The sequence below is a fragment of the Schistocerca piceifrons genome, chromosome 2 (assembly GCF_021461385.2).
Source record: "Schistocerca piceifrons isolate TAMUIC-IGC-003096 chromosome 2, iqSchPice1.1, whole genome shotgun sequence".
Taxonomy (NCBI): domain Eukaryota; kingdom Metazoa; phylum Arthropoda; class Insecta; order Orthoptera; family Acrididae; genus Schistocerca; species Schistocerca piceifrons.
The window spans coordinates 379,968,689-379,983,546 of record NC_060139.1 but is presented as its reverse complement, the minus strand read 5'-3'; the positions used below and the strand labels follow the sequence as shown (position 1 = coordinate 379,983,546).

General features: G+C 41.5%; 1 protein-coding gene across 1 annotated transcript in view; it reads left to right on the top strand.

Moving 5' to 3' along the window:
* Positions 1–14,858, top strand: part of LOC124775412 (agrin-like) — a 187,581-nt gene that overhangs the window by 139,246 nt on the left and 33,477 nt on the right. The window contains exon 11 of the mRNA XM_047250245.1: positions 4,943–5,068. Coding sequence (XP_047106201.1) covers positions 4,943–5,031 — 89 coding nt within the window. The 3' untranslated portion in view covers positions 5,032–5,068. The remainder of the gene's footprint in view (positions 1–4,942; positions 5,069–14,858) is intronic.

Here is a 14,858-nt window from a genome sequence, read left to right as displayed (position 1 = left end):
TATTTGGTCTTAAGTGTGCCAAAGTTCAGTGCCAAATCTCTTCACATAGTGTTCCTCTGTCGCACATCACTGTATTTCTCTCTGTGGAATTCAAATGCATATATTTTATAATGGGAACCATCAAACCTATATTCAGGACAGTGGAAATTAAAATGTCCTACACTATGCACACATTCAAAAATCAACTTGTGATTTGTTCAGAAATCAACTTATAGATTGTGTTCAAAAATGTCATGCATTTCAAGATCATATGAATAATCAATAGAACTATGTGCGCTGCATGTTAGGCACCTTGTGAAACAAGTTTTTTTCCTTCAAAAATATGGATTTGGTGCCTGCTGAAATTGCTGCCCAGGGCAGATACCCCAGTCACCCCTCCCCCTCTTCCAGCCCCCTTACCTCCACCCCACCTGCCGCCAACACTCTCCCCCCTCCTAGATTCGGGCTGGCTGTAATAAAGTACTGTCTGAAAATGCTGCACAAATATCCAACAATGGAAAATCCAGGGTGGAATGTAACAATATTAGAGAAGGAAAGCTGCTACTCAGCATATAGCGGAGATGCTGAGTCACGATAGGCACAACAAAAAGATTCACACAATTATAGCTTTTGGCCATGAAAGCCTTTGTCAACAATAGACACACATACACACACGCAAATGCAACTCGCACACACTTCTGCAGTCTTGGGCAACTGAAACCACACACAAATGTGCAGTCTGATCAGGACTGACAACTCACTTTATATGTTGAGAAAAGTAGAACTGTGCACTTCTCAGAATGAAAATGTGCAGTATCCTATGACCATAATACGAGTGACTCACAGCTGGAATTGGCCAGCTCATACAAATATCAGGAAGTAATAATTTTTACATGTGTGAAATGGAACAACCACATAATATAATCTCAGTTGTAAGTAAAGCAGTCAGCATACTGCAGTTCATTGGTAGAATGCTAGGAAAATACAATCAGGTTGCAAAGGAGATTATGTACAAAACACTCGTACAGCCAATCCTAGAATAGTCATGAAGTGTATGGGGCCCATACCAGAAAAGACTAACAGAGAATATTGAACAGGTTGCAAAGAAGGGCAGCACAAATGGTCACAGGTTTGTTTGACCCATGGGAGACTATCACAGTGCTGAAAGAAGTGAACTGGCACAGACCTGAAGAATAATGCAAACTGCCCTTTTAAAACCTACTTATTAAGTGTCTAGAACCAACTTTGGGTGATGAATCTAGGACAGTACTGCAACCCCTTACATATTATTCCCATAGAGGGCACAAAGACAAGCTTAGACTAGCTACAGCTTGCACAGAGGCTTTCGAGTATTCTTTCTTCCCATGCTCCTTATGTAAATGGAATGGGGAAAAAGCCTGATAACTGGTACAATTGGACATAGCCTCTGCCAAACACTTCACAGTCATTTGCAGAATATAGATGTAAAATGCTAAGGTAAACATTGTTGGAAGAGACAATATGGATGCAGTTATAAAGGTAATGGATAGTTATTACAGGCAGAATGGAACAGTCAACTGCTTGTCTATATATTAACATTTTGCAGAAGACATCCATTCTTCAGACAACTGGCCTAACTCAATGTTCTCTCTGGGGTTTAATACCTATTATTGTGGTGATATCTGTGAAGGCAGCAGTGTGTGTTGTACCTGTTCAGGTAGAACATATATAATGTATGTCTACTGACCATAGATTGATGCAAAGACTGATTTCACCGGTAGACTTCAAAGTTTGACTGGTAACTTGTGGGAGTCAAGACAAGCTTCTTCATTTTTATGAAAAATCAAAATCACTATATGCCAGATCAGGACTGTAAGAAATGATGGTCTGGTTGTGTTGTTATGGCTAGCTTTCACTGGTTAACAGCTCTATACAGAATACAGTAGACAACTGCAGGAATGTTTACGCAAAACAGAGTTCAGTGATGAAGTTCCCAGTGTAAAAAGAACAAGAGAACCATCATGTACAGTTTGTTGTCAATTTATGCCAATGGTTCTATCAAGTGAAAGTATTTTGTTTGTCTTTGTGCTTTTGTTCTAAAATAATTAGGATCTTATTTCATTCACAAACATCCATATGAACTTCAGTATATGAGTCCTGTATGTGCTGCTAAAGTCAATCAAAATTTATGATTTTCTTTTAATTATCATACTTTTGGTAACTAATTAAAATGTGGAAAATATAATTTAGAATCTCCTATCCTTCTTATTTCATAACACAATAAAAATTAAGTGCACATCTGTAATTATTGATACATATAAATTGATACAACAGTGACCAGCTGTAGCATAGCAGGCTGCCAAAGTTGATCACCATTGAAATAACACAAAAACTGACTTTGGAAGTTTATGACAGTACAGTCGATCTCTATTTTACATTTGAAAAAATAAAGATGGAAGAAATACAAAATAAGAATCACCTAGAAATCTTTATTAACTTATTATAGTTATTAATAATATTAATTACAAACTACAGGAAACATTGAAATAAGTTCAGACTTATTTAATGCCCACGCAAATAGTGTTCCTTAGCAGGATATAGCCTATCACAAACAAATAATGCTGTTTCACCACTGTAAAACTGTCAATATATTAACTGATATGTGTAATATCCACATCTGACATTAATACATATCAACCTCATCTGATATCTTGACCTCTTACTTTTGTTACAATATCAACATGCTTCATAGAATCTTCACCAGCAGCTTGAGGAAAGACAAAATAAATTTCTTTGTGATTGATCCTTTTCCTCATGTTATTGATTGTGCGGGCTTCTACTTTATCATTAATACCAATAATTGTCCCAACAAAAAATTTATGATTTCCACTATTGTCTTTCAGATCGAGTAGAACAACTGTGTAAATATTTCCTTCTGTGGAACCACTCTCAATATTAGACCTGTCTGCTTGCATTTTCTCATCCTCACAGAGAGAAATGCAATCTCTGTTACAATTTTCTTCTGAGGGCCCACTCTGGTTATTAATTTCATCAAGCATGTCTTTCCTCCCTCCTACCTCTGTATCATCTTTGTTCTCACTGCAGCAAATATCTTCCATGCAAATACCTTTCCCTTTCCTAGCCAATTGCACAGTTTCTCCAATGCAAGCTCTCTGTAGATGAATGGTGAAGTCATTAGCACAGGATGATTTGCTGGTCCTTCTGTCATCTAAGGTTGGAATTTTCCCACGGACTCTTTCAGGACTGAATGGGTACACCCCAGAGGCCATAAAACCTGCCTTCATATTTGTTGCAAACTTCAGATGAAACTCCTCAAAGGCTTCACACAGGACAGCTGTAAAAGCACTTTTGTGGAGAAGCCCTCTGTTCTTGCTCTTCCATTGATTAACATCTTCCTCCAAGCTCTCTTCAGAAGTGTGAAATATGCAACATCCAAAGGCTGACAGAGATGTGTTGAGTTTGGAGGTAGTAAAATGAAAGATGTGTCATTGTCTTTACAAAGTTTAACACCTCCAAAGACAAATGACAGAACATATTGTCACTGATTATAATTGTATGCCTAGTTAATTTTCTTAGATGTGGGAGCAAAAGTTTCCTGAACCAATCAGTAACATTGCAGGTTGAACCAACCACTAGCATTTCATTTGAAGACTGCTCCTCTCCCACTTTCTTCACACCATCCTGGGTTGATATGTCTTGCCTTATACACTATGTAAGGCAGAAGGACCACTCCATCAGCTGATATACAGATCATGACACTCGTGCTTGATTTACGGGAGTCTGTAACAGGCTCCACATGTTTTACACCACATTGTATCACAACTTTGTTGACTCCCTGGTTATTGGTAAAATTGGTTTCATCAAAGTTAAATGTGCTGGATGGTGGCACATCTTGGAGGGGTTTATTTAGATTGGTAAAATAGTCCCTTATTATCTCTCTTGTCATGGCACATTTTGATCTTTTCACATTCTCATATCATTGGCCTGTTAATATTTTATTCCGTTGCATGAATTTATTTATGAATTCCTTTCCTGATCTGTTATTTATAAATCTGGGTTCAATCTTTCCTTCAGTATTTAAGTAACCTTGAACTATGTCACAAGTGTCTTTCTTTGTCATAGGAAAACCCCATGCAGCAACTGTCATTATACCCTCTGCTAAATATAATTCTTCATCACAGGTTAACATTGTCTGCCACCCATAACTTTAAGAATGTCTCTTATTAGCTCTGTCATTGAGTGTAGCATATGGTACACCATATTCACAGGAAGCCCTTCTGATACTCATATGACCTGATTTCACTGCTTCAACTGTTGACAGCAAATATTTTATGTCACACATTTTATTTCATCCAAGGCACTTTTGTTTTTCAGTCGTTCTCGGCATGATCAACTTTACCCTACAAAATAACAATTAATGAATTATTTAACTAATTACTTATAGAAAATGCTTTTAAATTAAAAATGGTGACTATGAATACGAATTTTACGAGGTTATCATTTTTAAATTTGCGTGTGCTGTAGTTTGTTTTTAGTTATTTGAAATTTAATTGAAAAGATGGTTCAAAACATAATGCTGTTACAGCTATCCTCACCAAGATACACACTATTAAATGCTGGAATATCAAAGCATTATTCTTCCCTCTAACAACTACACAGAATTTGAAGTTCCATCTGTGGCCAATAGATGTCAGAACATGAAAATCTGAAATCAAATGTGAATGGTCGACTCTAGAATGCTTAATCGACTTTAGCAACATTTACTGTGCCAGTATTAACATTTGTAATAGGGAAATCAGCCTTTAGTACAGTATTTCTTCTCAGAATTGAAATTTTTTGAAACAAGTAATTGATGATGGCATACAAAATCAGTTGCCACTGAATGGAATTTCATTTCTGATGCTGTATAATTATGAAATAATAATGCATTAGCTAATAAGTGATTACTCTGTGCACTTCACAGCAGATGATGTGATGGACAACTTTGAGAACTTGAAGTCAGGAAAACGAGCTGTAATGGACATATTGCAGATGATAAGGGGACAAGCCTGAATTCCATGTATTCCATTTAGAGAAATATAATTAAAAAGTGAGTACCTGGTAGTCACATATTATTTATAAGATGATGAAAATGAATAATTGCATGGAACAAAACACTTCTTTTAATATGTTAAACATGTCAATATTTTAAAAAGTGAGTATATCCTATATCTTATAAGCAGTCAATTTGCTGCATCAGGATGTTTTTATAAGTAAATATAAAAATTTTTATTTGCTCATAATCACAGATGTTACTAAGCTAGTATTATTTGAAGCAATCACTTTATTTCAATGGCTATCAGGTAAACTACTTGGGCATTATCAACCAAGATCTCACAAAACCTATGTCGTATACCTCCTACTGACAGAAGCTCATGATAATTTGCATAGTTGTGTGTATGCTTAGACATTATATGATTCTGTTCAGTTAAATGAAATCTAGATTTCACCAGCAAAACTTCCACAGCAATCACAATAATTAACAACAGCAAAAAGTGTAGGATGGAACAGCCGTGCGGAGTGGCCGCGCAGTTTGAGGTGCCCTGTCACGGACTGCGTGGCTGCACTTGCCAGGGTTTGAGTCCTCCCTTGCGCATGGGTGTTGTTCTTAGCATAAGTTAGTTTAAGTAGCGTGTAAGTCTAGGGACTGATGACCTCAGCAGTTTGGTCCCTTATGAATTCACACACATTTCAACATTTGAACACACGCTTGCGTCCCCCCCGCCCCCACACACACAGAGCTAAGTGCTTGTGCCATGTTTGTATTCAACAGAAGAAGTAAAAGTAAAAATTCGACATATAGTTTGGGCTGCAATGCCAGGGGTATATATGTGTGCCCTGTGCTAGGTAATTCTGAAGAAGTACATCATCTGAAACCTTAGCAATATTTTCAGCCTTTTTATCTGCCTACCAACCACACAGCACTTCACTTATGAGGTAAGGTGTTATCTTCACTTCTTCCATTACTTACATTCCACCAATGACTTTGCACTTCAATCTTTACATGATTTTTTGCTTCTGGCAAAACACTTTAACTGAAGCAATTTCCTGCCATTTCTACACGCTTTTCCAAACTTAGCTATCACAGAACAAATATACAGTATCTATATCAATGAAAATAATCATTTTTTGAAAATATAATTTAATTGGGTAGATAAAATATGTATTCATTAGGTGGCCATAGGAGAAAATATGACAGTACTGAAATTTGTAAGCCTTCAGAGGCAATTGATCCTTCTCCTGGCAGATGAGTTCAAGGAAGAGGGGTGAAGGAAAAGGACTACTCAGGTTTAGGAAATGGGGGGGGGGGGGGGGGGAGTTAGGAAAAGTCACCCTGAACCCAAGTCAAGGAAGACTTACCAGACGGGATGAGAACAAAAGATGGGACTGCACCATAAGAGATTTGAAAACCTGGGAGCTTAAAGGTGGAATTTAGGGTAATACACAAGACAGATATTACTGACAAAGTATCTTGAATGAGTTAATAATAGCAGAAAGCAAAGTACATTGTAAGTCGTAGAACTGGGGGCTAGGAAAAATAGACTGATCAGAAAATAGAAGATATAGAAAACTAAAATGGGAGTGAAGAAAGTAACAGTTACTGAGCAGAAAAGCTGAGACCGAAGAAATTAAAGTAAATTAAGGCCAGGTGGGCGGCAAGAACCAAGGATGTGTTGTAATTCCACTTCCCACCTGCAGGTTTCTGATAAAGTGGTGTCTGGAAGAAGAATCGAGATGGCAATGTGGTGAAACAGGCACTGAGGTCACGTCTGTCTTGCTGTAGAGCATGCTTTGCTACAGGATACTGTGTGTGTCAGTACACACCCTCTGCTCATGCCCGTTCGTCCTAACTGATAATTTGTTGGCAGTCATGCCAAGTCAAAAGGCCAAACAGTGTTTAAATAACAGCTGGTATACAATATGTGTCAATTCACAGGTGGCTTTCCCATTGATAGTATATGTTTTACCAGTTATAGGACTGGTATAAGTGGTGGTAGAAGAGTGCATAGGGCAAGTCTTACAGTGAGGACAGTGACAGCTGTAGGAGCCATAGGGGAGGGAAATGGGTGCAGAAGGAGCATAGGGTCAGACAAGGATATTGTGGTGATTGGGAGAGCAACAGAACGTTATTCTAGGTGTGGTGGACAAAATGTCAGACGGAAAGGACCTCATTTCAGGGCATGATTTTAGGAAGACATAGCATTGTCAAAGTAGCTGATTAACACATTCAAGACCAGGATAATACTAAATGATGAGAAGTGTACTCCTAAGTTGTTTCTTGGAGGGATCAGCACTACTAGGACTTCATGTGATGATCCGAGAAATTTGCTTTTGAATTATCCTTGTGGGGTAATTACTACCTGTGAGGGCTGAAGTGACATCCTACTGCAGAATATGATCTACAACGTGACAGGCATGACTTCAGTGCCTGTTTCACCACACATTCCATCTGGATTCTTCTCCCAGATTTCAGTTTCCCTGAACTACACGGGTGAGAACTGGCATTAAAACATGCCCTTGGTTCTTGCCACCCAACTGGCCTTCATTTACTTCAATTTCTTCAGTCTCAGCAATTATTTCAGTAACTCTTCCTTTCTTCATGCCCATTGCAGTTTTCTATGTCTTCAATTTTCTGACCAGTCTCTTTATCCCACTCCCCAATTCTACCACATACAATGCACTTAGCTTTCCACTCTTATGAACTCGTGCATGATGTTCAGTCAGTAATCTCTGTCTTGAATATTACCCTATTTTCCATCTGTAAGCTCTCAGGTTTTCAAATCTTGCACAGTGCAGCCCCCAATAAACAGTCTTTCATTCTCATGCTGTCTGGTAAATTTCCCCTAACCTGGGGTTTGGGGCGACATTTCTGAACTCTCTCCATTTCCTAAACCGCACTAGTCCTTTGCCTTCACCCCTCTTCTTAACCCTTGAACCCATGTGCCAGAAGAAATGAGCCACTGGCTCAGAAGGCTTGCAAATTTCAATACCTTTACATGTGTTTTCTCCTGCCACCCCTTGGTGAGTAGATTTTTTATCCAACCAGTTACATAATAACTATGTGTAGTATCACACAGTAAGCAATTGTGAAAACACAGTGGGGCACCGTAGGTGTTTCACTGCACAATGCACATCATCGCTATCAAGCGAGGGAACTTAAACCAACTGGAAGGAGAAGGTGAAAAGTAACATGGAGTGTGTGTTCCAGTGACACAAGGAATAGGTGCGGGGATGAATATTTGATAACACAAGCTATGTATTATGTCAGACAAGCTACCAGGCATTGTTTAATCAAGGACATACAGAGTAAAAATGATATTAAATAAATTTGAGGTGTGATTTACACAGCCGAGGTTCTTAGTTCATCAGTTCTGGCGTGGAGGGAGCCTTCACTAAGATTAACACACATTAGAAAATAATTTAAGATAAACACTAAAAGTTCATCCCTGATAGAGACCATGGGAAACAACAAATTAAAATAAAAGAGATACAGTGACTGGGTGCACTATATGTGAAGGTACATTCTAAATGGTGTGAGAACTACACATGATGGCCCACATGGATACTTGGCACTGGCACAAAACAATACATTTTACAGGACACTTTTGTGTGTTGCTGTGTGTGGAATTTATGGCCTCTGTAATTGGAGGGCAAGCTGCCCAAAGCAACTCAGAAATAGTGAAGAGGATGCAGTGCATGAGCCATAAACTGCAGGAGCCCAATTCCTACTCAGATAGCTGTGGCACCTGCAAGCAGTCTGCCAGTAAGTCATGCACTAGGTCAACTCACCAGATTTTTTCTCAGATAGTCATTGTGTGTCACACAAGACCTCATTAGAAGCATTGGTTGCTAAATCAAAAGCTGAGTATTCATGCACCTACCATTCACCATTACACCACATGGAAGAATGGCTGCACTGCTTGCTGATGGGGATTTCAATCAGATGCCTCTGTAGGCACATCTCATTAGTGGCGGGGGGGTTGGGGAAGACATTCATCTTGGTAGGTGCCCACTATGGCATAGCAACTCTGGAGAGCATCTAGGTATAACTGCGATGGGAGATTCGTCTACCATGGCAGACTGTGAGAATCATGAAATTTAAGAATTTAGAGAAGTGCCACACAATTCTCTGACCTTGTACTACTGCCCCCCCTCCCCCCTCTTCTGTGCCAAAAATATTTCATGGTAACAACATCAATTGTAGCTCCTGTGCATAGAACTCTGGGTTGGGGATGCCATGGCAGTGAGCACCATTAGTGGTGGCAGTGTGTGGAGGCAACAGATGAGCAGCAGGGGCAGGCAATAATTGAAGTGCATGACACCTGACAGATGCTGTGTTGACATCAGGGAGTGACAACACAGCATGCAGTGGAGGAAAAACAGCTGGCTCCTGTCAGCAGTTGGAGTCGTGTGATGACAACAGTGGTGTATGAAAGAGGCAGGCAGGTGATAGGCAGGTCCACAGCACCTGGCAGTCACCACGTTGACAGCTGTGCATGCTAGTGATGCATGCAATGGAGGAAAACATCCAGATGCTGCCATCAGTTGGGGTCATGTGGTGGTGACTATGGCATACAACAGCAGTAGGCAGCTCCCACAGCCACCAAGTGAGTGGGATGTGGGGGAAGGTAGCCCGATGGTGTGTGCTGTGCGTTCCAATGGATGGTGGTCTGGAACACATGATGAGTAACTGACAGGATGATGTGCTGGACTGTGACTGTAACTCGGGAAAGAAAGTGCTGCATTGCACAGCAACAGGTACAGGAGGGGCATTGAGCAGCCCATGTAACTGCAATACGACACAGTCTCAACTGAGCATGTGGTGGGGGCGGGCACTTAGGAAGGTGGTGTACAGATGGCTACACACAGACAGCTGGCATGTGTGGCATAGCACGCTCTGGAGTTTGTAAATGCCAGCCAGTTCTACTGTTACTCTTGCTGCCATCTGTCAGATGCTCTAGTGAGATGCTGGTGCTGCGATGAGGTATAACATTGACTCCAGGATGCTGGAGGCTGCATTTCGAGTTGTGGCAAGTGTTATGAGGCTGCTGTGACTCAGGTTGTGGTAGTGAGGCATCATGCTCGGCATGAGGTGCCATGTGATCAATGTGGAGCTCCACATGCTGAGAAGAGGGAGTGGGAAGGAAAGTGAAGGGGGATGAGGTGGCTGTGTCTGAGTTCCAGGCTGTGGCCAATGGTTCATCAGCAGTAGTGGGGCCAGCACCAGCAGTATTGGGGGCAGCACCAGTGTCGGCTTTGGTTGCAGCATTACAGGTACTAGCGTTGGGCAGGGAGACACCAACAGTTGGCAGCATACAGGCATCACTAAGAAAGAGCACTTAAGCTGGCTTTAATCTGTTGATAGATACTGCTAAAGTGGCATTGTATTAACACACAATAAATGTTTTAGTGTTTCACCGTAAAATGAGATGGAGAGCTGAGTATTGTAGTCAAAGTGGGGGCTGGTAGGCATCAAACTGTAGCATCACACGCATGCACGATGCAAAGTCGTGGTGCACATAAGGCTTGTGCTCACCATAGCAGCATGGAGGTGACAGTCATAACTGTCCATATAGTCTTGAAGTGGCTGAAAGTAACCTGGGACACAGGTGGGAGTGGAGAGAGGTGGCAGCATGATAAAGTCACCCGGTAGGGCTAGGCCTGCCTGTATACCAGGTCGTCAGTGGATGCCTCAAAGTTGCTCTTGTGGCCCATCTGCAAAATAACAGGAGTAGTGGCACTCCAGCAAACCATTTTACACTGTAGTAGGTAAGGGTGGATTTTAGTATATGATGAAAATGCTCCACAATGTGATTAGCTGCATGGTGGTAGCTGGTAGTAAAATGAATGAGTGTGTTGCAAGTACCAGACAGGGTTCTGAACAAACAGGAAGTGAATTGACGCTTGCTGTCTCATCTTAGCGTCAGAGGTGGATGAAACATGAAACTCTTTTCAGCTCAAGTATCTGGAATGGATGGCTTCTGGCCAATGCGTAAACCAGTCTATCATTGTGAGAAGATAGTGGCAGCCATCTGGGGATGGCAGGGGGCTGACAATATAGATGTGAACATTGAAGAACTGGTGCTTGACAAGGGGAAATGAGGCAACAAGTGCATAAATGTGATGGTCCACTTTAGCACAGTGGCAGCATGGTACGTAGGCATGAGTGCAAGTGCAACGATTCCTTTGGATGCTGGGCCAGAAGAAATGTTCATAGAGGAGGGCAATGTATGCAAGGGTGTGCCAGATAGAGCAGGTGGTCGAAAGCTGATTAACAGAAGGTGGGAGAGGGGTGGGGGGCGAGCAAGGTAGGATGTATGTGGTCTTTGGAGCTGCAATTATGTGCAAGGGACATGGTAGAGCCAGAAGACGAGGTCAGAATTTGAGATGAAGAGATCTGATGCACCATTGATTAGATAATGCTGTGTCAGGGTGGGGAGAAGGTTGAAATGGGAGATGAAATCTGTGTGGAGGATTGGGATGGTGACATTGGCCATGCTGAAGGTCCAAAGAAACTCTGCACTGAGGCCAAAATCAAAACACCAGGTGTGGAGACAGTAATTATTGATGATGAAAACATTTACAGTGGTGAGGAGGAAGAGGGATGGAGGGTCAAGCAAGATCAAATATTTGTGTGAGAAGATGGAGAGGTCTAAGCTTGTGTCAATGAGGAGGAGATGGGTGGAGAGGGGTTTTGGCTGTCGAGTGTGTACAGACCCTGGGGAGTGGTTGAGCAAACGGGCATGCCTACTGCAGTTGCTAACTGTGTTTGGGTGCCATGAGCACAGCAGCCTGCCATTGGGGCATCACTGCCAAAGTGTTCACAATACCGACACCTGGTCCTTCAGTTTGTTAGATGGGTGGAGGGTAATGTGTTTGCATGGACATGTAAGGTGATGTTCACCACAGAAGGAGATGGAGCATTCACTTGAGCCATGTGGGTAGCGACCTTGGGTCACGTGGGGAGAGCGCAGGAGAGTGGGGCACATAGAAGTGGGCAGGTGAAAACGATTAAGGGCAGTGGTCAAGTTTGCCATCTCACTGTTCAAATGCACAATGGTTTACACTGGGTCTAACTGTGCATCCTGAGACATGGTCTGTGGGAATGCTGCTGCTGGTTGCACTTCTTGGGGGCTGCCGGACTTGTTGCCATGGTAGCAGAAGGGGCCAGAGTAGGATGCAAGAGGTAGTGGGACCAGATGGTGGCTACCACTGGGTGGGGTGTCAAAGGACTCAAACACTCAGTCTGCTGTTATGATGGTGATGTCAATGTTGGTAGAGCCCTGCATGATGAGTGCCTTATGGACCGCAGCAGGCAAGTGAGAGTACCAGTTTTGGACTAAAAACGTGTTGGGTAAGACATGGGATTTGGTTAAGGCATGAAGGTTGGGCCTCTCCAAAGAAAATAGTGCCTGGGAGTGCTGCATTTCAGATGACACCAATCATGTGATTAGGTGCTTTTTTAAATTTACCATAACTACCAGACTGCAGAGGGTTGGTGATAATGTCACAAGCATCTGCCGCGACAGTGGGCTCAAGTTTAGCAATGATAAGAGTGAACTTTTATGTGTTGCTCATAATCCTGGACATGGCAAAGATCGCCTGGTGGAGGAAAACCATAGGTGTGGCCCATGAGTATAATATTTGGGGAGATGGGGGGAAGCTCCGCTCAACTGATGGGTCAGCAATGGCAGCTGTGCCTGAGGCAGAGCGACACTCCTTAATTGTTCAGACTGGATGAGGAACTGATTCAAATTGGCCACCTGTGCCAGCAGGTTAGACAGACTGTGTGCACGGATCTGATCGGACAAAACAATCTCCATTGCAGATGACATTTCAGGGGTCTGTTCGGAGGGACCATTTCCCAATGTAGGTGCGACTCAGGCATGAGTATGGAATGAATCTAACTGAGAGAGAAGAAAAAAATGTACATGGCATTCACAAGAGTGCAGGCAGAGAGTGGAAATTATACATCACATGGAGCTTGTGGTGCAACATAGAGTGGCACAAAGGGTAACTTAACAGGGAAAGAACACTGCATGGAACATGCAAGGAATGGGAATGGCAGATGCAGGATGCTTGAAATCTGGGTCACTAGTGTGGAAACATGGTAGACTGCCATAAATGTTTCACTGCACAATGCACATCACCACTATAAAGCAAGGGAACTTAAGGGAAACAGAAGGAGAAGGTGAGAAGTAATATGTAATTTGTGTTCAAGTGGAGTGCAGAAAACGTATGGGGATGAATTTTCAGTACCACAAGCTATGTATTAAGTCAGACAAACCATTATATATTGTTTAAACAAAAACATATGGAGGAAAAATAATGTAAACATATTTGAAGTGTGATTAAATTCGTAGGTGGAAGCCTTCACTAAGATTAACACATGTTAAAAAATTCAACATGGGCTCTGAAAGTTGCATGTGAAGGTAAATTCAAAACTATGCATGTGAACTAAATGGGGACACTCAGCTCTGACATGAAGCAATGATGTCACAAGCATCCGACGTGACAGGGGGCTCAAGTTTAGCAATGATAAGAGTGAACTTTTATGTGTTTCTCATAATTGGCAATGGCAGCTGTGCCCCTAGGGTGCTTATGTGTGTCATTGCACATGGAATTAATGGCCTCCACAACTGGAAGGTGGACTGTCCAAAGAAACTTGGGAATACTAAAAAGGATGTGCTGCATGAGTCATAAACTGCAGGAATGCAACTGGGCCTACTCTGGTAATTGTGGTGCCTGCAAGCTATATGCCACTAAGGAAAAGGCTGACTCATCACATTTGTCCTTTGGGTCCTCATTAGAAGCACTGGTTGACAAACAATAACTGGGACATTTGCACACCTGCTGCACTGATCATTCACCATTAGAACATGCAGAAGAATGTCTGTCTTTCACATCAATGGAAATTTCAAGCAGAAACCCCAGGAGGCAGGCCACTGTAGCGGGGCAGGGGGGGAAGACATTTGTGTTGGTACATGCCAACTATGGTGTAGGTGCTTTTGAGAGCATCTAGGTATGACAGCGAGGGGACAGTTGACTGCTAGGGCAGACTGTGAGACTCACAAATGTTTAGAATTTAGAGAAGCACCACAAAATTATTTACTGAAGTGAAAAATTTTGTCCAATAGATACTATTTTCATTTTTGTTCTAAAATTTGCTCAAACTTAGATCCTACCCTTCCACAGGCAGTGTTTGTATTAGCAGAGATATCTGAGTGTATCTCTTTCTTCAGCTAAAAACCTTCAGTAATTCAATATCTCCTCCCAAACTTTCATATCATAAAGAAGCCCTACTGAATCATTTTCTGTAATATCATAACTTAAGTGTTTTATTTATAGCACCAGTGACAATGAAAGAACAGCTTCATCAGAATAGTAATTGCAAGTTGCACTAATAAGCCATATTGAAAATACATTTTCAAAAAAGGAGAAGGAGATAGTAGTTTAATTGTAACAGCCCATTACCAAAATATTCTGTTAATATATTGTTCTAAATACTTCACATGCTTTTTTTTTATATCATCTTTGATATGACCCTGGCTTTTTGTGTCTTGGTACAATATTTTGACAACATAATTTATCACCATTGGTAGGTGCAGTTTGATGTACTGAATCAACCAGAAGCTGCACCTCCCTTTATACATTCTGATTAGTGCATTCTAATTAGTGCAGTTGGTGTTCCGTAAGTCACCAATTCCCAAGTTATCTTGATTTATCTGAAGCATTCCCTATAACTGATTTCACCGACAGTTCTCGAACCATGCTGGATTAACAGGAGTGATTCCTTTCTTTATAGACTTAGTGGACTTCTTTTCTCTCTTTTGTTAATG